General features: G+C 41.2%; 3 protein-coding genes across 6 annotated transcripts; 2 read left to right on the top strand and 1 right to left on the bottom strand.

Moving 5' to 3' along the window:
• Nucleotides 1–321: 321 nt before the first annotated feature.
• Nucleotides 322–14,050, top strand: pabpn1 (poly(A) binding protein, nuclear 1). Of its 3 annotated transcripts, none has more exons than XM_020638549.3 (7): nucleotides 322–767; nucleotides 3,757–3,865; nucleotides 5,304–5,371; nucleotides 6,398–6,504; nucleotides 6,845–6,932; nucleotides 8,240–8,391; nucleotides 13,319–14,050. In XM_020638549.3, exons 1-7 carry the CDS (start codon nucleotides 633–635, stop codon nucleotides 13,512–13,514), a joined length of 855 nt encoding a protein of 284 aa, XP_020494205.1. In that variant the 5' UTR covers nucleotides 322–632; the 3' UTR covers nucleotides 13,515–14,050. The 3 variants fall into 3 exon arrangements, with proteins under 3 accessions (XP_020494205.1, XP_020494206.1, XP_020494207.1); XM_020638550.3 differs by lacking the exon at nucleotides 13,319–14,050 and adding an exon at nucleotides 12,167–12,773 and having other exon boundaries at nucleotides 323–767; XM_020638551.3 differs by lacking the exon at nucleotides 322–767 and adding an exon at nucleotides 1,069–1,202.
• Nucleotides 14,051–14,808: 758 nt separating this feature from the next.
• Nucleotides 14,809–19,887, bottom strand: ngdn (neuroguidin, EIF4E binding protein). 2 transcript variants are annotated; one of them, XM_020638592.3, is made up of 11 exons: nucleotides 19,814–19,887; nucleotides 19,458–19,517; nucleotides 18,969–19,040; nucleotides 18,234–18,371; nucleotides 18,056–18,140; nucleotides 17,255–17,307; nucleotides 16,961–17,078; nucleotides 16,587–16,791; nucleotides 16,273–16,426; nucleotides 15,715–15,778; nucleotides 14,809–15,013 (listed from the first exon to the last, which is right to left on the bottom strand). In XM_020638592.3, the coding sequence occupies exons 1-11, from the start codon at nucleotides 19,832–19,834 to the stop codon at nucleotides 14,994–14,996; spliced, it is 990 nt and encodes a 329-aa protein (XP_020494248.1). In that variant the 5' UTR covers nucleotides 19,835–19,887; the 3' UTR covers nucleotides 14,809–14,993. The 2 variants fall into 2 exon arrangements, with proteins under 2 accessions (XP_020494248.1, XP_020494249.1); XM_020638593.3 differs by having other exon boundaries at nucleotides 16,617–16,791; nucleotides 19,814–19,880.
• A 375-nt stretch (nucleotides 19,888–20,262) lies between these two features.
• Nucleotides 20,263–23,726, top strand: cebp1 (CCAAT/enhancer binding protein (C/EBP) 1). Its single transcript, XM_020638622.3, has 3 exons — nucleotides 20,263–20,417; nucleotides 21,589–21,885; nucleotides 21,975–23,726. The coding sequence occupies exons 1-3, from the start codon at nucleotides 20,415–20,417 to the stop codon at nucleotides 22,251–22,253; spliced, it is 579 nt and encodes a 192-aa protein (XP_020494278.2). The 5' UTR covers nucleotides 20,263–20,414; the 3' UTR covers nucleotides 22,254–23,726.
• Nucleotides 23,727–24,485: the final 759 nt, after the last annotated feature.

Here is a 24,485-nt window from a genome sequence, read left to right as displayed (position 1 = left end):
CACTTCTTTTTGTGGCAAGGGTTTAAATCATTTATACTTCCCCTGACTGGCAAAACTTGGGAAGACAATTTGTATCACAATCGTATGTGCCTGGAATTAATTTGCTGAACAATTTGCATTGCCGGTCTACTTACGACTGACAGAGATGATCGACAGATATTTTACCCAGTTAGTGGCAAACTTACTTTTCCGAACCGGAAATTCATGTGCGATTGTCCAATAGGAACGAGGCAGACACCAAAAAGGTTGTCTCGAATCATCCGCTGACCAATAGGATTGAGAGTTTCCCGCCTGCAGTGTTCCATGACTCCGCCCCCGGCTTCCATTTCTGAACTGATGGACGCTGCCGCTCTCGCGTAGTCCTCGCCTATTTTATATACACATTTAAGTAAGTAAACTAGGTTGTCCGTCGTAAATTAGGACTTTTTTTGTAAAAGAAGAGACAGAATAGAAGTACTCGTCAGTCGTGGAATGCTGTTTGAAAAGTGGCTGTTACTGTAGGTAGCATTTAATCTACATTTTAACTTTACTAAGCGGCGTTTTTTCTTTCCGCCGCCCCGCTCACGCTGCCCCCCTTGTGTGTGAGTACGGGCCTGAGCCACGAGGTGAGTCGGTACAGTAGGATCAGGGCGATGGCGGAGTTCGGTAACGGACTGGCGGAGGAATCCCTACTAGATTCTGACCCCGGACATCCTGAGCTGGAAGACCCGGGTGTCGGTGACGAAGAACCGGGATTAGAAGAGGGAGAGGCCGCAATTGAAGACCCGGTAAGTGAAGGTTATTGTTTAAGATGATGCCCCCCCCATGAGTACCACTACAAACACCTACAACAGATCGGATATGTAGGCGAACTCCGGCAACCAATTTGACGTGTTTTATTCTTACAAGTCTTGGGCCACATGTCGTTTTCGTTGCTGCTATCTTCAGGTTCTATGTTAACCGCCATTGTGGTTCACGCAGTGCAGTAGAAAAGGGTGGTGACATGCGAAGCGCCGGCCGCCATCTTGGCGCAACAGCGGCCAGTTTCTCTGCGCCAGGGAGCAGCACGAGCCGGTGAGGGGGGGGGGGGGGGAGTGGGGGCAACAAAAAAAAAAAAAAAAAAATGCTAGACGGAGATGTAGGAGACAGTAAGGGGCGAGGGTAGGACAGGCCGCCGCCATTAGCCACAGAGTCTCCCTGCTAAAGAAGGCGACCTGCTTACGGTAATGTTATCTCTTCTACTCATTAAGTGTACAGCACGCAGCTGCTGCGTTTGAAGCACCGGTGTGTGAACATGCAAATGACCAAGCGCCAGCAGGCTAACATTAGCTTATTCCAAGCCACAGCATCATGTGCTGCACTTTAAATGATCAGTGAACCTCAATAGTCGCTTGATGCATTGCTTTGAGATGCCATTGTCTCGCTGGTCTGATTTGTGACAGTGCTATAAAGAAACTCCGACATGCTATCACACTAGCCCAATTCAACAGAGCAATGCTGGAGATGACACCTGCCATATTTAATTGTCATTCATTTTGGACATCGCTTGGTCTCACCTATCCGTGGTAGCAAATACGAGTATGTCCTGTATTAAAAGGCGTTTTGTCGACCGACTTGAATTTCTACATGCATTCACATGACAGCATGTTCGCTGGTCATGTCTTTGCAGCATGTCCAGGTGGGATTTGTTCTAACAGTGACTGTCTGCCGGGTGGTGAGAGTGTGAAAAGCAGGAGGTTGCGGTATTTAAGGGGCTGGGTTCGCATCCTTCAGTGTTTTGCTAGGACAAGGATAAGGAGAGAAGGGAGGGGTGTGAAAGAGCTTGCCTTGAATATGCGACAAAAGATGGGAGCTCCAGCATGTCACTGTCGGATTGATTGTTTTAATAATCTACCAGCGTGGGGGGACTGAAAGCATGCAGCTTCAATTATACACAAGTAAAAGGTTAAAATCACCACCATTATCGTGACGGTCAGCAATGTCACTGTGCAGTTTAGCCCAGTGATTTGGTGATAAGACCTAATTGAATATGGCCTGTCAGTGTCAATGTACCCAGCTGCACAAAGAGCCTTTGCATTAAAAAACCTGTCAGCATAAGCATCAGCCCTGGATAGAGCTGGAAAGATTCCCACTGTGCTGCAGTGCACCACTGTCAGGAGGGTCTGCTCTCTATGAGGACACGGACATCGCTGTGTTCACCATAAGAATATATATATATTTTTTTAATTGTTTGATGGGTTCTTGTTTTTATTTCCAAACCTCAGACCTGATCATCAGCTCAAACACATTTCCAATTTCTCAAAGTGCTCTTGCTTAGATTCCCTTTTTGAGGTACAGCAAACTAAAACGATTATTGATTGGTTTACTATTTGTTTATTTCAATGTCAGGTGACAAAATAGTAAATGTAATGGTAAACAGCTAGAACCAGAGCCCAAGCATGAAGTCTCCACAGTGAGAGTTTATTTTGTTTTGAAGGTATGGATGGTTATATGTGTGGATTTGAATCTAATGAATCATGTTAATGAAAATGCAAAAAACGAAATAATTTGAAATTCATTGTTCCTATAGTCATGCTTGTTATCTCCTCAGCCCTTTTCTTCAAATGAAGTTAACTTACTAATTTTCACATACTGTTTTCTGACTTATATGATCGGTTTTATTGTCGATCATCTTATTTGTTTTTTTTAAGAGCAGTGTAGCTGTTGATTTAAATAGTTTTATCAAATAACTGTGCTCTTATGAGAAGACCAAAATGAATAGTATTGAAACTAATCATTTAACAAATATCTCTTAAACGGGGGAGACGTGATGTAAAAAAATAACAATGTGGAAGTAGCGGACAAAACAACACAGTCCGCTACACGATGCAGTAATGAGAATGTTTGCCTTTATATCAATGCTACGTGTGGTTAGACAATATCACAATGTGGAGAACAACATACTGACCAACAGAAAAGTTAATGCAGCCGTTAAATTTTGATATGGGGACAGACATGTTTTTTTTCCGCAGAAAGTCAGAGTGAGCTGATTTTAGAAAGCAGCAGGATATAATCAGGAGAATTTACCTCGAGCAATTGGGAGAGGGTGTTTGACATTTTTATCCTCTGACAGGTACACAGTGCATATACTGTTTGCACGTGGCCCCTATGATCTCTGAGCACGTCATTAAACAGCTGCATTATGTTCTGTGTTTATCAGTGTGTTCTTCTCCGTCAAAGCAGTAGCATTGCTGTAAGGCAAATATTCTAATTATGGCGCCATATCATTTTTTGTAACCTCTTGCCTCAGGAGACCCCCCCCCCCCTCCCTCCTGTTTGACAGAGAAAGCCTCATGCTGTGAGGTGCATATGTGAACATCCAGGTTGGGAGAATTTCATGAGCAGCCATCCTGAAATGATCTAGATCTCTTCAGGTGTGCAAATGTGAAAACGGCTCTATTTACAGCATCCCTGCAAAAATCATGTTTTAACCAAATCTGATGAATGGGGTCGTCTGTTGGAAAAGGAGCCTCAGATACCTTCCCTGATTTGTTCCCAAAGCCCACAATCCCCCTGCTAAATTCAGGCCTCCGGTAAAAGGCCTTTTGGTTGCATTGTGGCTCTGCCATCACTTACAGGTTCAGCATCTCTTTATTATTGTTCTGTTGTATTTGGGCTGCAGATGGGTGCCATTGGGGTGTTAAAGGTGAAATTTGGTCATGATTACATTTTCATGGCTAAAATGTAGCATATGAATGACTGACGGCTCTAAATGATAAGTTTGTGTCTATGTTGTAGGAACTGGAGGCGATAAAAGCTCGGGTGAGAGAGATGGAGGAAGAGGCAGAGAAGCTGAAGGAGCTACAGAACGAGGTGGAGAAACAGATGAATCTCAGCCCCCCACCAGGTATTTGTTTATGTTTTGAAAGCAGGATCTCTGTCTTATCTGTCTACATTTCCCTGATCCATTCTCTGGCAAATGATCAACAACAGCGACCTCTACTCTGAATAATCGAAATGTATGTTATATTATTTCAATGATTATTAAAGAGTGATGTTTAATGCATAGACATTTTCAGAAACAGTCGACGTGTCCTGACTTAATCCTTGTGCTAGTGTGCCAAGTTTAGAAAGTTGCTTTCAAATGTATTCATAAAAATAAATGTTAGTCTGTAGTTTGGGCATTGATTAATCTAATAAAACTGCTTAATTGTATTGCTTTGAATGGAGCAGGTATCTAAGTATTACACATAATGAAATATGGCTGCTGTTGCTCAGTGGTAGAGTCAGACGTCTCAACCAGAAGGTCGGAGCCTATCTATTTTTTCATCTTAAAAGTTGGCTGTGTCATATACACAGGTGCAACTAATTTACCTTATAAAATGCTGACCACCGCGGGTTCAGCAGTCACCGTCACACACTACACGCGACCTGTACTGATTTAAAAACCCATCCCCATTCATTGTGTTTTGAAAGCTGATTGCACGCTGTACTGGGAAAGACAACCACACAGACCAGTCTGGCTGTGCAACTTTTTCACATCTTCATAATCATGTATGTACAGAAAACAGTAGTATATTGCTCTGTAAATAAACCTTGTCGAGGGCTCTTTCGATTGACTCAGGATTTTGAGTTGAGTTCTTTTACACAACTTACATGCACTTTCTTTGTTTAAATCGTGCACCTTCACTTTTTACAATACATTGTCTGTTTTTATTAATATTAAAGCTAAAGAGTGACCAGCGGTGTCGGGCAGAGAGCTTGCAAGCTAGGGGTCTGTGCTTCACAACTTTCACTGCAGGCTGAAGGTCGAATACCATTCTGTAGCTAGTAGGAGTGCAAACTCAACAATGTGAAAACAGACCAAACTAAAAGAGCTGCACAGAAACTGCACGTTGTAGACCTCGCCGAGCACAATAGAAATTGACAGGAAGACAGTTTCAACTTTTTTCTGTCTCTGAGAGACCTTCAAAAACAGAGTGCGTCTTCTATACTGGTGTGACTTATATTCTGCCATCAGTATGTGAATGTGATGTGAACATGTGACCTGTGTAATAAGAAGACTAGAAAAGCGCTGTACAAGCTCAAATCAATTTACCTTTTACTAGCAAATATGGCAAATCAAGAAACTTTGATTTGTTTTAAATTAATAGTCAAGTAATTAACAGCAGTTTCTTTTATCTGTCCACAAAGATGAAACGTAATGTGGCCATCACTATACTACACCATGAGTTTAGAGATGCACGGCTTATTGACTGACAAACGAGAGCAAACAATATTCTGAATTAATATTCCTAAAGAGTCTGTTGCTCATTTTGTGTTTTCCTCCCTCTCTTGCTGTGCAGTCGGCCCCGTCATCATGTCCATCGAGGAAAAGATGGAGGCAGATGGCCGGTCGATTTACGTTGGAAATGTGAGTTCCTGTCTCTTTGTTGTCTCAGTTGGATCAGACTGTCTTGTATCGTGTTACAACTTTCTGATCAAGTTCTCTTTAAAAAAAGTTTAACCCCCAAACCACAAAGCTTAAAGCGCAACAAATACTCTCGGATTGGAGATGTTAAGACGTCGAGCTTGAAGAGGTTACATCCAGAGATGCACCAATTGCAATATCTCTGGCCGATTTCTCCCCTGCTTCGACCTTGGGATATCTCATTTGGCTGATTCTGATTTTATTTCTCTGAAGCACTATAATCGACAGCAAAAAAAAGAGACTATCTCTATCTCTCACTCAGACAAATCTCCCCCAGAAAATTTAGTTTTAACCCCTTTTTTCTCGTATTCTTGTTTATATCAATGTCATAATTTGCGAGAGATAATTAGAGAGAGAGGTAGATACTTTTGGGCAAGAGGAGAAAGTACGGGGTCTTTTTCTAACCTCCAGTGTTTGGCTTGCTCACCTCTGCTGATGAGCACCTCAGGTCCACACTGCCGACATGTTAGCTTGTGTGTGTGGCTTGTTTGAAACAGCTTGTGAGTGAGTCTGAGTTCTCCTCTGCTATAGTCAGGACAGGCGGGTCACCACATCACGGCCCAACAGACTCACCAGATGACCTTCAGTAACCTTCAGTGACATCTTAAAACAAAAAGGCACGGAAAAAGAAAAGCCATAAATTACTGGATGGGAATTAACAGAAATGAATAAAATACACTTTTTTTACATTTAAAGTGTTCTCAGGATGGACCCTGAGACCCCCACTTATCATGTGTTCCCTGTTCTAAGTGGCTGTAGTTTGTCTAGCTTGATGAAACAACTATCACAAACGCATGTAGTTTAGGAAGTAGGTGTAGTTGCACCTAAATGTAAACTCTTGGTTATATTTCTGCTGTTAAGATTTTGTTATGCCCTGCTCTGCGCTCTGCATATTTCCCTGCTCGTTGTCTTTTGCCGATCACATGCCAGAACTCTGTTGGTGCCTCAACTTCTCCCCCCTTTTTTCAGGTGGACTACGGTGCAACGGCAGAAGAGCTAGAGGCTCATTTTCATGGCTGCGGCTCAGTAAATAGAGTTACCATCCTATGTGACAAATACACAGGGCATCCCAAAGGGTAATAAACAAACAATATACTGTACCTTTTCACTGTGCAGGTCGCATCACTGGAGCAGTGGTTATCATTTTGTGTTGCAAATATACCACTGCCACACTGCAGTATTAATGTTTCTTTTGCATCTGTTGCTGTCAGCCTTTAATCTTCTTTATGAATGTCACTTTGAATACCACCAGAAATAGCTCTGAACTTTGTTCAAAGCTATTTTTAGGGGATTAACTTCACTTCGCCTCCTGGTTTCTGTGATAGCCATTAAATACAGTTTTATGCCAACATATCAAGTCAGTGATATTGTCTGTCTAGCTGAAGTTGAGTGCTCTTCTTGTATGTTGTTCTCCAGGTTTGCCTACATAGAGTTTGCAGACAAAGAGTCTGTAAGGACAGCCATGGCTTTGGACGAGTCCCTTTTTAGAGGAAGGCAGATAAAGGTAAAGAAATCTAATGTCTGCTTTCTAAGTTTGGAGATTTTCTGTTCATCTGAAAAATGTTATATTGGAGTAGAGGCTCCTTAAGACCTACTTGAAGACCTGAGACCAGGCTCAGAACCCACATCAATTGTTTTAATGTAGCGCCAAATCCTAAAAGTTATCTTGGGACACTTTACAAATAGAGCAGGCCTAGATTGTACTTTTTGTTATAGTGTACACAAACACCCAACACAAGTCTACCATGAGCAGGCGCTTGGCAACAGTGGCAAGAGAAAAATATCCTTTTAAAGGCAGAAATGTTAAGCAGACCAGGCTGATGGTGAACACCCATGTGTCATTGCTGCATGAGCAGAGAGAGTGGGATAGAGGGCGATGCAGAAAAGGAGAGATGGATAGAGACAAACATAGCAACAACAACAGATAGTACTACTATTCATCTAATCAGACTCAATGTTTCAGTTTCAAATTTCCGAGTTATACCATGGCGCCGGCCTCTTTTGTTTAACACTTAAATCAAGTATAATTTCTGTTGGCCTGATGGTGCAACTTTTATGCATGTTTGTTAACTGGGGGGTAGTCCGTTGATTAGAAATCAACTGTTAATAAATAATAATCCTATATAAGAGGACTCTGTTGAAAGACTCAAGTTATTTAGTTTCATGGTCATATGTCAGAACAAGTTTGAGGTGTGGTTAAAATGGGGAGCAGGTTTGTGTTCACTTAAATGAAGCCAACAAAGACCAAGCATAAACGCAGTACTGAGTATATCATAGTTATTACAATTACAACTTCCTCCTTCAGAGGAATACAAACTGTTGAGACTTCAGATAGATCAGCTAATGGTTCAGCAGGGTGGTAATCAAACCCAGACAGTCAGGTAGCCGCTCACACCAAATTGACTAAGTAAAAGGAAATGGATTCAAATATGACAAAGAGGTGCCTCTCGTTCTGAACCGGGTCATGTCTGCTACATCTTACACTAGATGGGTATATATATTATATTTTCCCCAAAAACTAATGAGTCCCTTTAGGGTCCTGGAACAAATAACTATGGCCTTTAACATTTAGTTGTTTTTTTTCATGTCTTGCCTGTGTAGCCCCCTAGGTGGATGGGCATGGGCTTCCTTGTGCTTAAAGAAATATGAGCGTAATATTTTCCCTTCACTGTAAGTTGAGGGTTTACTTTCCAAAAAGGTTGCTTTCAAGAAAATCCCCAAAGTCTCAGATCTACATGGTGTTTTTGTATGGGGGAGCCACAGGATTGGCTGTTAATTTGTTACTTTCCACTTATGAATCCTGTTTCTCAGGTGGGCGCTAAGAGAACAAACCGACCAGGCATTAGCACCACAGACCGCGGCTTCCCACGGGCTCGGTTCCGGTCACGGGGAGGAAGCTTTTCATCACGCGCACGCTACTACAGTGGCTACACACCACCCAGAGGCAGAGGACGGGCCTTCAGGTGAGCTGACGCCGAGGCGCCTCATTTATACTCTGTGGGAGAGCACCTGCATGCACTGCACCTCACACTCCCAGGACAGGAGGAGACAGACTATTAAGAGCAGCCAGAATAAGCTCCCTGTGTTGACTGATTCTAAAGAATTGCAACAGCTATCGATAAGAAATGACTCCTTAGCACATTTTAATGTTGGCTGTCATGGTCACCCGCTATTTAGGGTCAAAACAGCCCTCTTTGTATTTCACCCAGACAGGAACAGAACATTCGATAATCATTTCCTCTAGGTATGAACTCGACGTGATAGGAAATTGTAGGGTAATCAGGAAGGAAATCTAGAACTTGCCTTTAATATTATCGCTAGACTTTGAGAAATGATTATAGCTACATGCCTGTATGAGATTTTTTCGAAATAGTGTAAAGGAGTGCATATACTGAACAGAAAAAAACTAATTCATTCTTGTCTGGGTGATGTAGAGAAGGACCAGAGAAGCAGTCTGAGCATAGTCAGTGGACAATAGTTCTTTGTCAACAAAATTCAGATCAAGCAAAGAAAGAGCAGAGTAGAAAAACCCCAGCCATATAGGGTATTGGTGCCAATTACAGGCCACAAATAACATTTCAAAATAGTATTATGGAGGACAGTGTGTACAAGATTGTGATAGAAACTAAATGGAGGCCATCAGACCGAGTGCACATCAGTGTGTGCTTCCCAGACTTCACATACACCATCATTTAATTGAAATGCTAAGGTCTTTGGCATCAAGCGTTTAGGTGCAAACTATTTCTCCTGATAGAAGTCAGTACGGGCTGTTACCATCAGATTAATGATACGCTTCAGTCTGCTGCAACACTGTGGCAGCTTTTTGTGATGCACAATCATCAGTGTGTCCAGAGCTATGGCAACTTGAAATCCTGGTGGTGCTTGTGGTGTAATTTAAATATTTAATCAACCCCTTAAGCACTAGGTTTGGTCTGCAATGACTGTTATCCATGGTGAACACAGACACAATCTGGTGATGATTGATTTAATGTGCAGAGGGACTCTGGTGGCTTTCTGCTGAGTGTTTACTTGGGTTTCTTCACTTTTTGCAGTGGAGTCCTGTGGGTCTTAATATAAACCACATTCTGTAAACATAGTGTTTAAGATGTGAGAATTCTTGGCAATCACTCAATAAAGCGAGAACAGTTTGGATACATGAGAATTGAAAGTAATCAATAGAGCAAATTTGAAAGAATGATTAAGAGGAACTTTGTGTGTCCCTGTTAACAGAGATGTCAAGATGATAAAGCGTCTCAGTGAGATCTCCATAGAAGCCCCACAGAGCTCTCTGCCAGACCCACCTTCTTTTTTTTTTTTTTTTAGAGATTAAGAAAGGGAGCGTGTGCCAAACATGTTGATCCAGCATGCCAACTTCCCCATACATGATACAGAGAGATTCTGATTGGAGCATCTGGAACTCCAGGCTTTGGCTGCGTCTTAATACTTAATATTGAACCAAGATCCATGTGCCTGAAGATGACGCAGCAGTTATTTGGGAGTTAGTATAAAACCTTCATTTAGAGGTCTGTCAGAGGCCAGGTACCTTCTGGAAATTCATTTTGAGTCAAGTTTATCTCGTGGGTTTATTATTGCCCTTGCTCTTGTCTCAAGAAATTGTGCGACGAATTCCATTTCAATGAGGCTGCGTTTAAATAATCACAGCAAAGAGTTACACGACTCCTTACTCCTTTTTGTGAGAAAGTGTCTGCAGCTCAAGGTCAGAATCTCTCTAATCACTCACTCTGTGTACTTACCCCAGCCACTCCCACACATACCAAGAAACCCTAACCCTGCCAGTTTATTCACTGCCATTTGGCCCAGGCTGCAGGACAAGGCACTCAAAGAGTTGTGGTGTATATCTGTGTAATCAAGTCAGCAAAAGCTGAAAGCTGATATAAATAGGTAGTTTTATAATCTGAAAAATTGAAAGCATTTTACTGAGGTATGACATTCTGTGTGATTTATTGAACTAGAACAGTTCTGGCTTTCAGGAGTGGAAGTTGGATGAAACTAAGAAAAATCAGCCGATAAAGCAGAAAAGCCAAAAATGTACATAGACATGCAGATTCGGGCTGAGAAAAGACACTAATAACTGTGTTTTATTGATTGGCATGAGACATAGTGAAGCTGGCAGTTCCGAGGTCATGACATTTTTTGTTGTTGCCAATTGTGATATCTGCACTCAGAATCATAGAAAAGCTCATCGATGATAACTACATAGTGTACATTTCCTTTGTTCACATGTGATAGTTGCCCATTAAGAGTAGCATGCCAAGAAGCAGAGTTCCACTTGAGCTGGCCTCTTGTAGAGGAGAGCAGAAATGCTGTTTGGCTGCTACATCAGGAATTCATCACTTGTCTACTTAAGATCACGCATCAGTTGAACAGAATCAGGCTCGCATATAAAAGCCCAACACTTTCATTGATGCCTTGTCTCAGTTGTGGGAACACATCCATGGTGAAGAAAACCACATGCCAAGTTCAAAATCCTTGCACTGACCTACTTTTGTGCTTGTGAAGATTTTGCAGTTCTGGCTTTGGCCCTGCAATCACTGCCCAAACATATTTAAGTTTCATTCATTCTAGTGTTTCAAGTGTTAATTGGCTTCAGCTATAGCAATTAAGATTCATGAAGGCCAAAGCATGTGTTGTCTGCACAGGCTAAAGACATGCTTACACCAGGTCAGAAGTAGAAAACAACGTTTACTTGAACTTGTGAAATTGGCATCCAGCAGAGAAAAGTACTGTTATTGGTGTTAGACTCATTAACAACATCATTCTTGTTATTCCCTTTAGTAAGCACAGTGCAGGAAAAGATTCTGATGTCACCCAGTAGACACACACGTACTGTACTCGTGTGGAAGAGCCTCGGTTTAGGGTGTACCCTTGCACGTACATGAACCATTACACACACAGTACAACTCAGATTCACCTTTACAGCCTTCACTCCCAGAAACGAGGGTTCATTACTGCAGCCTGACCTCAGCATCTAGCCTAACGGCCTCTGGATGCAGTCCCAGTTTGACCTTCTTTTTTTTTTTTGTTGCCACTGAATGATGTGTGTGATCAAGGTGAGAGGGCGTGTCAAGTTTGCTGTTGCTCGCTTCTGTGTATGTGTGAGGCAGTGCTTGAGTGTATAATAACCGAGTTTTGTTCCCCAAATTGTCAAATATGTGTGTGTATGTATGTGTAATGTGTCATGCTGGGGGTTTATGTTGGTGCTGTTTGTCCTCAAGGTCTTTCCCCACAGTGACCCCAGAGGCGCCTCTCGCACAGAGAGCGAGAGAGAGAGAGAGAGAAAGAGGGAGAGAGAGTGCCTTTGCCGTCCCCCTCACACACACCAAAACACTATTCTGATATCTGGAAATTAAACACTATCCTCTCTTGACTAAGCTGTAGTCTATTTTTTTCCAGATTGATTTGTTACAACACAACTTGTAAGATCAAAGGCACAATACCGATTAGATGGTATGTCTCTTTATTTGTGAACACTGTCCTCCACATTGTGTTATATATTCTGAAACCAATATTTCTATAAGAATATTCTTTCCCCTTCAGTTTACATCCTGGACTGAAATTCCAGCAGACCCTGTCTCTGCTCACAACCACACACACACATACATGCACACACACACACCACACACACACATATTATATTATATCACACCAGGAAATTGGTGTCCGTCTTCTTAAGCCAACAAGAAAAAAACTCACCCTCTTTTTCTCTCTCTTTTCCAGGGGCCGAGGGCGAACAACATCGTGGTATTCCCCTTACTAAACACCCCCTCCTTCCCAAACACCCCCTTACTATCAACCCTTTCCCCATCCCTGTTCCCATTTGGAAAAAAAAGAAAAAAGAAAAAAACACAATGAAAAAATGCCCTCCTTTCCCATCAATAAAAGAAGAGAATCCCAGAAGAGGGGAAAAAAAGACAAAAAAAAGGAAAAAAAAAAAAAAAACACTTCTCCTGGACAGAGAAACTGACTGGCCGCAGTGTGCGATTGTGTGTGAGCGTGCGTGTGCGGAGATTGATGCAGGCGCCCCCTGGTAAGGTATACGTTGGCCATTGGGGAGTACTGTGGCAGATTTCTTTCTTTGTATTCTGTTGGTTTTTTAAGGGGTGGGAAGTTAAGAGAGAGGATGATGGTATCTCAGGCTGCAGATGTCTCCTTTGGTCTGGCTGTGACCTCCTGCTTTTTACACCATCACCATCACCAACACAGCCCACCCACTCACCCTCCACCACTACCAAAACAAGAAAAAAAAATGTGTGGGGTAAACAGCAAGAAAAGAAAAAAAAAAAAGAGAAAAGGATACTGTATTCATTTTTTTATGTACCGTACATATGTGAAACTTCCACTAGTCAGAGTATTTGTTGATGTGTTTTAAGTTTGTGCTTTGGAGTCTATCATTACCCCCAACCCCATCTGTGTTGAACGTTTTCTCCCCCCTCAACCTCCTACCCTGCCTGCATTTTATAACTCATCCCCCCCCCCCCCCCCCCCCCCCCCCTCCTCCTCTTTGGCTCATTACACCATGGATTGTGAATTTCTGTCTACTGTTCTCAAGGCAGTGGTGGACCTTCAGTATTCAGTGCGATTGTTTATGTTTAGATGTTTCTTTCCTCCTGAGTGGGGTTCCTCGTCTGCTGCTACCCCCCCCCCCCCCCACTGCTTGCCCACACCCTCTCAACTCCAACTCAGACATGGCCACAGCTCCTTTTGATTTCTTTGAGAGGCATCGATGTTTTTATTTTATGCAACCCCGCATTCCCCAAACCCTTCTCCCCTCTCCCCTTCTGTGCTCCCTGTCTCCCGTCTCTCCCTCCCCCCCCCCCCCCCCCTCCCCTCTCCTCTCTTTGTATATTAGACCACTTCTTGTCGTTTCAGGTTTCAGGACCAGTGGAGGCTGACGACCCCTCCCCAGGTGGCGCAGGCCCCCCCCACTGTCTCCGCAGCGTCTCTCTCTCTCTCTGCTCCCGCTATGCACACTCACCCCATCCTGTCCGTGTGGGGGGGCGGGGGAGGGGGGCAGGGCGACCACAGGCCTGCCGCGGGGGGCATTTACTACAACAGCAAACGCTGATGATGCTTTTAGTTCCCTTCACACTTCAACTCACTCACACATGGTCGAGACACACACACACACACACACACACCACATGACACTGCAGTACAGGCAGCACTAAACAGGCAGCCAAATTCAACACGTTTTCTATACAGAGAGCTGAAGGCAGCATTGCTGAGTGGGAGGCAAGTTTGTGCAAGAGTGAGGAAGGCAGGACCAGAGACCAGTGTTTTGGGGGGGGGGGGGGTGTACAGTGCGGTCTTAAAGGCGCCCCCTTTCTCTGACTATGCGCAGTGCAGTCACGGCTTGTCTGAGGAAGGCTGATGAGCTTACAGCATTGATTAATTTAATAAACAGGAGTGTGCAGGAGCTGTTATTTTAGGGCTGGGGAAGTCAGTTGTGGGGTTTGTGTGGAGCCTTTTTCGTTTCTTTTCTTTTTTTGAAAAGGGGGAGTGGGTTTGAAAAAAAAAAAGTGTTTTCTTTTTTAATTTTAATTTTTAACCCATGAGTCTGTAATTAGGGAAAAAAAAATAAAGACATTGTGTAAAAATGAATGTTTGTGTGTTTTTTAAATTAATCTTCTCTGTTTTCCTCTTTGGTCTAATTTATAGATGAGTTATTTGTATCTGTATACTTTATACAGCCCTCACAAGAATAATTATTTAAGACGTGAAGATTTATCATCAAAGTAGTCGCTCACCAAAAAAAGAACATTATCATAATGTAATAACTTCCTCGTGCAGAATCCATTGACACAAGGTAGAGCAAACTTTGAATATTATAACAAAGGAAATCCTCCTGAGACAATGGTATACTCTCGACAACTGATCCCAAATCATTTATGACTACACTGTAGGTTGGTACCCTGGGAGCTGGGATCGGCTCCAGTAGTGAAAATAATGAATCTGTTTTTAGAGCACACATTTTGACTTCTATTACTGACAGCTCTGCTTTGTTCAGTGAAACTTAACCAGCTACACTTAATCCAGCTATTAGTTTGATTTCTGCTTTTCCACCCTGTAACGTCTTCTAGAAACTTTAAAGGGATGACATTTGCAGGATAATAAGTTTGACTTTTCCTGTATCTTCAGTTGTGACATGTTCTCTACTCAGTGACATCTGGGTCAGTCTTGGGCTCCACCTGCAGGACCGCCATACGGCTTCATCTCAAGCAGTGAATTGTATCTTACTAGGCTGAATTGGTTTCTTAAGTACCAATGAGTACCTTCATAATGAAGACTGAGCGGGAGATTAGAAGTGTACAAGAAAAAAACATGCAGTGGTGTAAGAGGTAAGAAATAAAATACAAATATCAGAGACAACAGTCAACTTTAATTTCACAAACAGTCACTTTCATACAGACTACACAGGTGACCCAGTATTAATTAACTGTAGTTAGAAAAAAAAAAATACATTTGAAGAAATGATATTGACAGAAACAATGGGCTTGTAAGGAATCCTCTGTGTTGTCATTTGATCTTGATTCACATTTCTGGTCTATCTGTGCTTCCTAAAAGCTGCAAGAAAGAAAAGTCCATTAGTCACATGAATATGACTACTGGGGTTTCATAAGTTGGCTGAATGTAAAGCAGGCTGTTTTCTATATCTGCTGTTTGTTTACCAGCTCCTCCAGTCAACAAATCAAAATAACTCCGCAAAATAATCAACCCAAAATGTCTTCCAAAAGCGTGAATGTATTAGAGGTACCTTAATTAGTGTATGAATCAGGACTGATTCTTTTGGATAAATCTGGATTTTTGCACAGACAGGTCGTTAGCCGCCATCTAATGACGCGCTCATAAAGTATGATCGATTTGACTAAGGCTTCATTTCAATCTGTTGTCATGACAACAGCTGTAACCAGCTTTGATATCACAGAGGTCTAGGACTGGGTTTCTATATCCAAAATTGTAAAATCTCCTCTTTCTTACTGTATATATGGACACTGTCACTTAAGCAACTACTAATCCCAGTCATATTTTAAAATATTACACATTAACTATACATAAGCTGCTTGTATCCAGCCTATAGCTCTAGATATTCTGCAGTGCTGAAACAGGTTTGAAATGTATTTAAATTGTGTGAACAGATGCTATTCGGATTTTTTTTTTATCTGATGCCAATCATGTCCCTGATGAATGTATTTGAAGAGTGAATGTAAAGACCCTAAAATGGTCTGAGGCAGTCTGTACTGTCTGGTCTTTCTTCATGTCCTCACCTTTTCTTTTGGTTTTCTTCTTCATGATATTCTTCTTCTTCTTGGGCCGAGGGTTGTCTCCATCCTGTGCCATCAAGGAAAAGTGTGAGGAACAGCAGGAAAATGAAGAATGTGACGTAAATAAACTACTAATATTAAATGTAAACAAGCTGCATTGCCACCATACACACTGAACAGAGATGAGCTTAATGCGCTAGTGTTCAGTAAACAACTTTAAACACAGCCAATAGATTTTTCAGTTCCTCTTTGCTACATTAAGCTGAATGAATTTCTCATATCTGGAGGCAGTGGAACAGGTTATCAGTGAGTTTTATTGTAGTCATTACTGACACTCATTAGTGCTTTCTATGACAGCAGACTGGTGCATTTGGGACAGGAAGCTAACAGGTTTAGCATGCCAAACCTGTGGAGCATGGAGTATGGTGCCAGGCTTCTCAGTCACCCATATACACACATGCATTCCTCTAAACGCAAGTTCTGTTAATCATTCATGATGTGCTGCTGGCAGTTCCAGTTGCATAACGGTCAGTCTGAAAAATGGGTTACGAAATCACCCACCTGTCCGCCATCGCCGCCCGTCAGTGCTGTTATGTCACCGAAGTGTGTTATACCACTCAGCTGGCCAGACATAGACATCCTGCCTCTCTTTTTAGAATTCTTCTGTTGTTTGGGCATGTTGAGGCGCACCATCATAGACTCCTCATAGTTTTTCCTGTGAAGAAGAAAAATAAACAAGTGAATATTGAGAAACTTGTCCAAAAGCATTTCAAGCATGCTATTTAATATTCCATCAGTGGATATAATCCCACAGTATTGCACTACAATTAATCTCTACTTCTCTCCAAACTTGACTAGCCTCTATGTTTTTCTACCTGTTTCTATTAAGGAAACAAGAAAAACACCTGTGCAGCTCCTCGCGGCTGTCCCGATCGCTCTGGAAGTCTCTTCTATCCCTGATCTCCTCGGGGGCGTCGCTGTACTGCTGTCTCAGCTCCTGGATCACAGAGCTCCTGAGGGCAGCCCGCTTCTGCCGCTCCACCTGAGCCTTCTTTCTGTCAGCTTCTGTCATGTCGCCATCTGCAGGAAACAGGGTGAAGTGAGAAATGTGTGGCATTCTTTATTTTGATTTTAGTTTTAATCTTCTTGTTTTTATAAATTCACAGTACCAAAAGAAGCTGCTGAGCTGCTTGGTTCCTTCCAAACAATGTGATCAATGCCCACAGAAGAATGACGCTACTGTAATTACCATAATGCACTGCAGCAATCTTCGGTGGTACATATTTCCTGCCACTAGAGTGGGCTGCTTTCTTCTCTGCGGCGGTTTTGTTCTCTCCTTCAGCGTCCGACTCTTCTGATTCACTCAGCTGGTTCATGAAGAAAATAAGAAAGGAAGTCAGTCACAAGAGACAATATTTCCCTCCCTTCACTTGTAAAAACATTAGTGCGTTAGTCAGACCGATTCAAAGTTTAAAAGCTAATTTCTTTATGTAAAAGTAGAATTTGACCGTGCCACCAAAGTAAAGTGAGATTTGAACCTTACTTTGCTGATGAGATTCTCAGGATTAGGACGCAGCTGCAGCGGATCATTTTCAGCTGAAATCAACAAAAGCAGTCAAATTGTGAAAACTCAAACAAAGCAGGTTGAAAATCATGCAACTCCCATATGAGATATTTATCCTCGACACCAGCGGGTCTCTAACTATGACAAGAACCTCAATAAAGCACCCCCCCCCCCCCCCCCCCCCCCCCCCCCCTTTGCAAAATGTCTTAAATTCCTGGTATGTTACAATGTCAATAATTCAACAGACAACTTGTCTTTTTCCTCATTCTTATTAACAATTAATTGTATTTATTCATTTCATTCAAGTTTTTTTTTTTATAAATAGTCTTTTATATTTAGCCAATTATGAATAATTATAACATTAATATAAACTCTCTCTCTCTCTTGATATTCATTGATTACATTCAGTGTGTCTTTCTCCTGTTATAAACATTCCTTCATCGCGGCTGCTTGATTCTGATTGGCCAGTGATGTGTGTTTAATTCTTTTAAATTGAAAGACTGGCATAGAAAAGAAAAGATAGAGTTTGTTACATAGTGAATTATAACCATCTAAAACGACATATTTAAATCTTACTGTCACAAATTATGTTCTTAGTTAAAAGAAGAAAAAAATGTCTCGCTCCACTTTCCCCCACTCGTCCTTTAAAGTTTACCCCGACCCCCTTAGCGGCCTCTGGCAACCCCCCAGGGGGTCGGAAGCCCCACTTTGAAAAACCCAGCTCTACGGCCGATATTAAAACAAAACCAGTGTCATTCATCACGACATAACTGGTCTTACCCAAACTTCCAGTGACAGCTGTACGCACGAGTTTGTCAATCTGGTATTTAAGTTTGTGATCTAGTGGTCGCATCTTTTCCAGGACCTTAAAGACAGAAGGGGAAGGGACAAATACAGCATGTTAGAGCGTGACGAATGAACTCCCATTACTCGTGATTTGACTGAACTATCAACTCACCGTTCTGACGGAGACCACTCTGTTAAGAGCGTCACTGTCTTTTATTTTGCCTCCCTCGGTTTTGATGGCGATGAGATGAGTGAGGTCTTGGAGGTAGAAAAGAAGCAGGTGATACCGAAGGTCTAAGAAAGACAAACCCTGCAGGGAGAGAAAGGAGACCATCAACACTACAATGGGTCATATTTAAAAGGTCATTTACACGAGCCTCTTTTTATGTTCCTGCAATATATAAAAACACAACTTTACATGAACCTTCTGAAAAAAAAAAATCCTCAAAATGTAAAATGTGGATAGCAAGGTTACAGTAAACAACAACATTATTCAAATGACTGCATGTTTGTGTTCCCTGAAAGAACACCTCAGAAACTCTGAGGCACCACATATCCAGGAAATAATAATGTGTTGGTTTTGTATTTTTAAGTTAAGTTTAAGCTTGAAGTTGTATTTCAATTGACACTTTCTATTTAGGTTAAAATGTTTTGTTTACTTGCACTGTTGTTAATTTACTGCTCTGTGTGTCTTTGAATTGCCCCCCCGGGGACAAATGAAGTTTTTTGAATTTGAATTTGAATCCAAAACCGGGAAAATGTAAATGTTGATCTTGTTTCTCAAACGCAAACTGCACATGATCATGTCGCTCAGCCATTTATCCTGCATGCTGTCTGGTTTGCATTGGTCTTTCCTGAAGAGACATAATTGATGAAATAATCAAAGAAATAAAGTCGACCATCTCACCTTTGAGGTCTTAAATGTCCCATCTCTTACTTTTGTCAGCAGGTCGCGGACATGAATTGTAACTGAGGCAACCTACAGAGAAAACCAAATGAAAGCTGTTGTTGACTGATGAGAGGAAAGAGGAAAATCATTTTGTGTTTACATGTTATTATCAACATGGTGGAAACAACATGTCACTTTATTAATGCATCATTATGTCAGCATGAAATGTGTCTTTATGACTGTGTTCGTGAAGTTTCAATACAAGGGAGTATTAAAGATTAGACTCAAATCAGTGTGATGAAAGATAAACAGAAAACTCAAAGTACTTCAGTCTTTTTCGATTCTGATTTTTTTATTTTATTTTTCAAAATCCAAAACAAAAAACGCCGACAAGAATTTACATTTTTAGACACTTCAAATCCATTATTACCCCTTTACCTTTTCTGAAGTAAGGTTTCATTTAAAGGGAGTAAACATGATAATAACCACACTGTAACACTTTCTCACCTGTTCTGTCAGACTTCTCAGCAGCTGAACCGCTTTTGGTACATCACTTTCCATTAAATCCTGTCATGTAGTAAATATAAACATATTACACGTTAGAAAGAAATGCAAAAACAGTGTAAACAAAGTAACAAAAGTGTAATTATGGTAAAAAGGCTTTCTATAGAGAGTTAGCGAGCAGCTAGATGGTTAGCACAAGTCTTTTAAAAACTACAAATGTTGGCACGAAACAAGTAAAAGCTTCGAGGAAGAGTTCAAAATACACACTAAATATTCAGAAGGTAGTGTGACACAAACACATGTTGTAGAAACTTAAAATACATGTTTAATTAAAAAGCAGAGAGCACAATTCAACTCACGTTGTCAACAGGCGCAGCCATTTTGAAGAAAGTGTAATCTATGGTGGCCTAACAGGGACAAAAGTCAAACTGACGTCCGTACAAAATTGCAGCATTAAAAACGAAACAGTCTATAATTAAAACCTTTTACAGACAGTCTATGGTTAAAACCTTTTACAGACAGTCTATGGTTAAACCCTTTTACAGACAGTCTATGGTTAAAACCTTTTACAGACAGTCTATGGTTAAAACCGTAGACTGTTACAACACATTGAGCTTCTCCTATATTTTTACATTATGACATTCAAGCCACTGAGTGAGAAAGTGTAATTAAAAATGGAACATATAGCCGAAAAGTTGTATTGGTTTGAACCTTTCTTTGACCTGTTTCTAAATATTTCTGAATTTCCTGTGCCCATGTACAGTATAAGTGTGTGTGTGTGTGTGTGTGTGTGTGTGTGTGTGTGTGTGTGTGTGTGTGTGTGTGTGTGAGAGAGAGAGAGAGAGAGCGAGGTGGTGATGAGTTTATTGGAGGGTACCTGTGTGTCTCTTGTTTTTCCGATCATTGTCAGTCAATCTGTTGGAGGAGCAGCAGGAGTCAGAGTTCATGGAAAGCTAAGTCATGGTAAGTCAAATCTAAACTTTATTAGTTTGTGTGTGTTAATCAGATATTCTTGTAATGCTAAACCTTTAAATAATAAACCATAGGGTTAGGGTTAGAGGAAAATAAAAGTTGTCTGATTTTACCAAGGTCTCTAAATAGCAAAATTACTTCTTATTTAAAGTTAACTAGAATAATAATAATAATAATAATAACAATTTATATCTCATTTAACCGCTATATGCTTTTCAAGGCCTATATTTTTTTTTTGCACTTATGTTTGACTTGATCAGTCAATTGATTTGAAGTTTTCTCACATTATTGACTTTTATTTTTGTCTGAACTTTTAAAGAATGGACAACACATTTAAGTTTAATTTCTTAGTTTAAAAGTTTGGTCTCAAACACCGCTCAAAACCTGAACAAGTTTACTACCTTAGAAGATTTAAGAAAACACATATTCACATTTTTAAAGTTGGAACCAGTGATTCTTTTTCGTTCATTTAAACAAAAAAGTAAAAATTGATTATCAAAATGGTTCCTGTTTTTTGACCTGTGGATCTCCTTGATTAACTCATTAAATGTCATATTGTTGCCGTTGGTTCCTACATAGTGTTACTTTAGTCTTTACTTCTAAACCCCGCTCTAGTTAATTGCCCTAAAGTGTTGCATCTGTCATCTGTAACATTTGCTCTTGTTTTATGCTTTTGTATTTTGTATTTTATAATTAAAAAATGCAAAATAAACTTCAATCCTCCATCCCCCCTCGTGGACTTGTGACCTGATAAATTGCGATTGTCTTAAAAAGACAGAATAGGCTGTACACATAGTGGGATTTTTTTAGGAAGTGGTGTGAGAAGAATACAATGCAAACACTTAAATAAAAGAATAAAACCTTTTAGAAATGTTTTAAAATGAGTGAAAGCCTTGCATTCATCATGGGATGATTGCATTTTTTCCATTATCATCACAGGAACAATAACATGTAAGCAACCTTTTTTTAAGGCGTTTCAACTGGAGTCAAAAATACAAACAGTATGTTGCAGTGCATCATGTTTTATATTTTATAGTAATATAAAGGAGTTCAAATTGGTATATTTACCACAAGAAGAAAGCTCATGAAGTGATGCAGTATGCAAGGAAGATAAAGATTTATCCCATAAGAAGCTTTATTTTTCTACTCTCAACCTCCCCAGATGTCGGATTCCAGGGTGTCTTCTGTCATCCAGGAGTGGGCAAGCACATACACGGGTCAGGTCCACTCCCAGAACCTGAATCCTACCAACTCAAACCAAGCAGATTCTACCAGTCAGCTGGCTCAGATGGACATGATACCATACGGCCATTCGCACGGGCTGGTGAGAGGAGACAGTGATGACAGAGTGGCTGAGCAGGTGATGGGACTGTCTTACCTGCCATTCCCGACCTCCTGTCTAAGCAACACTTCGAGCACTGGGGGCATACACCACCAGAGCCACACCAACACTCAGCAGGTGTGTGTTTGTGAGATCAATTTGTGGATGAGAGACACATCACCAAAACACTAGTTTTTAAACAACTTATTTGTCTTTCTGGCATTCAGGAGTTCTCTTCCTTCCTCCTGCCAACTCTGCGGGCTCCGATCAACAAGAGGAGCCTAAGCAAGGACAGCGCAGAGTACCGCATGCGACGGGAGAGGAACAACATTGCTGTGAGAAAGAGCCGTGACAAGGCCCGCAGGAGAATCCTACTGACCCAGCAGAGGGCCATGCAGCTGCAGGACGAAAACCGGAAGCTGCAGACGAGGATAGAGCAGCTGACACAAGAGCTGGACACTCTCAAACACATCCTGTCTCAGCGGCACATGCATGGTGATGAGTAGAGAGCAGAAGGGTGCTCTGGCATTTAGAACCACATTCTTACAGGTCTCGTATGTCTTATTGCAGGCGTCAGATTCAGTGTTTGTGTGAAGGCAGGCCTCCTAGAGTCAAGGTCCAAGGTAGTCAGCCTTCCATAGGAATGTTTGCAGCTTCTGCACACAGGTTTTTGTTTTCCTGAAAAGTCATAAGATTGACACCTCCAGCAAAACTCTTCAGATCCTAGTGTATTTCTGTCATCTATTCTATTTGTGTTTTTATTGATGCACATCTTCATCATTTTAGTTCAGGGTCAGAGAGATACAGAAACGGTCACTTATATTCCTTGCCTTGCGGTTTATTACTTCTTTTTTTTTAAGATTTATTTTGGGCTTTTTTCGTGCCTTTAATTCAGAGGGAGGACAGTGGATAGAGTTGGAAACCAGGGAAAGAGAGCGGGGAATGACATGCAGAGAGGGGCCACGGGTGGAAGTGAACCTGGGCCTACCACTCAGAGAGAGTCTCAACACATGGGACGCGCGCCCTGCCACTGCGCCACCAGCGCGCCCTGGTTTATTACTTCTTAACAACATCATGGTGGGAAAATTTAAATGTACAGACAACATAAGGATACAAATGTGAAGAAAAAAAAATCAAAATCCTTTCAAATTTGTGGTTTAACTTTTGGTGTCTGCTGAAAATGGTCTTGGTTTAGAGGGGGCTCATGGCGTCCATATTTCTAAAAAAAATATCACTATCCCCCTGTACACTATAGTGCTGAAAAAGTGACATAAAGACCCAAAAAAGAAGGAGAATGTGTGGTTCATTGGAAAGCAGATGCTCTTAGGTGATTTTATCCTTTGTATGAACTGTGTGTGAAGACCCTGTAGAATAAAAGAAACCTTAGATTCTAGATTTTTAAAACAGCCACTGAAGATGAGGAAAAGCTGTCGTCCAGATCTAAAGGTCATAACTAAAAATGCACAAATGAACCCACAAATCAAAAAAGTCCTGAAGGTCTAAAGCTTCAGTTTATCAATAATCTGAATGAACTAAAATCCTGAAAAGTCCCCCGATAGCTTCTTCACATTCCCACTCCGACTGATCCTGTCCATAGAAAACCTCTCTCTTCTTTGGACTTGATTTGATACACAATTGATTTGACAAACGTTGCTCAAGCAACTACCGTACACTTCGTGTCATTGTCAGACAAGAAGTGTACGATCAGAGATGATTGTAAGTGTTGTTACCCAACAAGGTTTCACAACAGCCTGTGGTTTCTTTAGGCATTTAATGAAATCTAAGTGCCTCTCTCTGTAGCATACATCGTCTTTGGTTTCTGAATAAGGGTGCGATTACTTGAAATAATTTAGATGAGGTTTTGATTCATGTAAAAAAATGTTACCTTTTATTGTCGTTGGATTAAAAAAAAAAGTTTTATTTTAATGTCCTAAAACTTTGTCAGATGTTTTCTTCAATAAACAAATGAATGCTTTTAATTTGAAAAAGTTGTCCCTATATCTGCCAAGGCCTATGATTACCATTACTTCAACAACTGAACTTTTTTAACATTAAAAAGAGACAATATGATTTTAGATATTAAAACAGCTTCAGAGCTCCCTTACAGTTGAAAACCACCATGATTACCGTGCAATGCACTACAACTCAGTGTCTACATTTCAGCATCTTCACTCTCCACTGCGTCCTACTTCAGTGCACCTGCCACATTATTTAACATCACTTTGTCTAGCCACAGAAACGGACGTCATGCCATGGACCGTTGCGCACCAGCGGTTTCCCTTTGTGGGATGGGCAAGATTTCAACACAGCGGAGGACAGAGATGAGGAGCGCAGAGATAGTATCAGTGTTTCGGGCTGCCAGGGCCTTCCTGTGGCTGTGATGGTAGTGAAGGGACAAAGAGATAGAGACAGAAGGGGTGGGGGCAGCAAGCCAGACATGTTTTTTTTTTTTTTTGGTATCATTACCCAAGACGATAGTTATAACATCTGTCAAGACAATTTGAAAACTCTCAAATCAACAACAGGACACAGTGCTCCTTTTGCATCTGGAGCCTTATAGGAGTCAGTCTCATGACCGAACTTAAATGAAGTCAGTGTGATTGTCCAAACAAAGACACTACACATGCACTTCATTTTGGATCTTGACTTGAAAGTAAATTAAATAACAAATGAATGTGTTTTTAAATATCTTCCCAGAGGCTTAGCCTCACATTTTAAATGTGTGATTGGCAAATAAA

This window comes from Labrus bergylta, chromosome 20 (genome assembly GCF_963930695.1).
Source record: "Labrus bergylta chromosome 20, fLabBer1.1, whole genome shotgun sequence".
Lineage (NCBI taxonomy): Eukaryota > Metazoa > Chordata > Actinopteri > Labriformes > Labridae > Labrus > Labrus bergylta.
The sequence above is the reverse complement of the archived record's forward strand: the minus strand, read 5'-3'. Positions and strand labels throughout refer to the sequence as shown.

What these genes read in the sequence shown, in the direction of transcription:
- pabpn1 (XM_020638549.3), top strand. Translation starts at nt 633, where the DNA reads ATGGCGGAGTTCGGTAACGGACTGGCGGAGGAATCCCTACTAGATTCT. An exon ending in GAATCTCAGCCCCCCACCAG is followed by an intron (nt 3,866 to 5,303) that starts GTATTTGTTTAT and finishes CTTGCTGTGCAG; the next exon opens with TCGGCCCCGTCATCATGTCC. An exon ending in GGCAGAGGACGGGCCTTCAG is followed by an intron (nt 8,392 to 13,318) that starts GTGAGCTGACGC and finishes TTGTCGTTTCAG; the next exon opens with GTTTCAGGACCAGTGGAGGC.
- ngdn (XM_020638592.3), bottom strand. Translation starts at nt 19,834, where the DNA reads ATGGCTGCGCCTGTTGACAAC. An exon ending in GAGTGGTCTCCGTCAGAACG is followed by an intron (nt 18,141 to 18,233) that starts GTGAGTTGATAG and finishes TCTGTCTTTAAG; the next exon opens with GTCCTGGAAAAGATGCGACC. An exon ending in GAAGAAAACCAAAAGAAAAG is followed by an intron (nt 15,014 to 15,714) that starts GTGAGGACATGA and finishes TCTTTCTTGCAG; the next exon opens with CTTTTAGGAAGCACAGATAG.
- cebp1 (XM_020638622.3), top strand. An exon ending in GCCACACCAACACTCAGCAG is followed by an intron (nt 21,886 to 21,974) that starts GTGTGTGTTTGT and finishes TCTGGCATTCAG; the next exon opens with GAGTTCTCTTCCTTCCTCCT.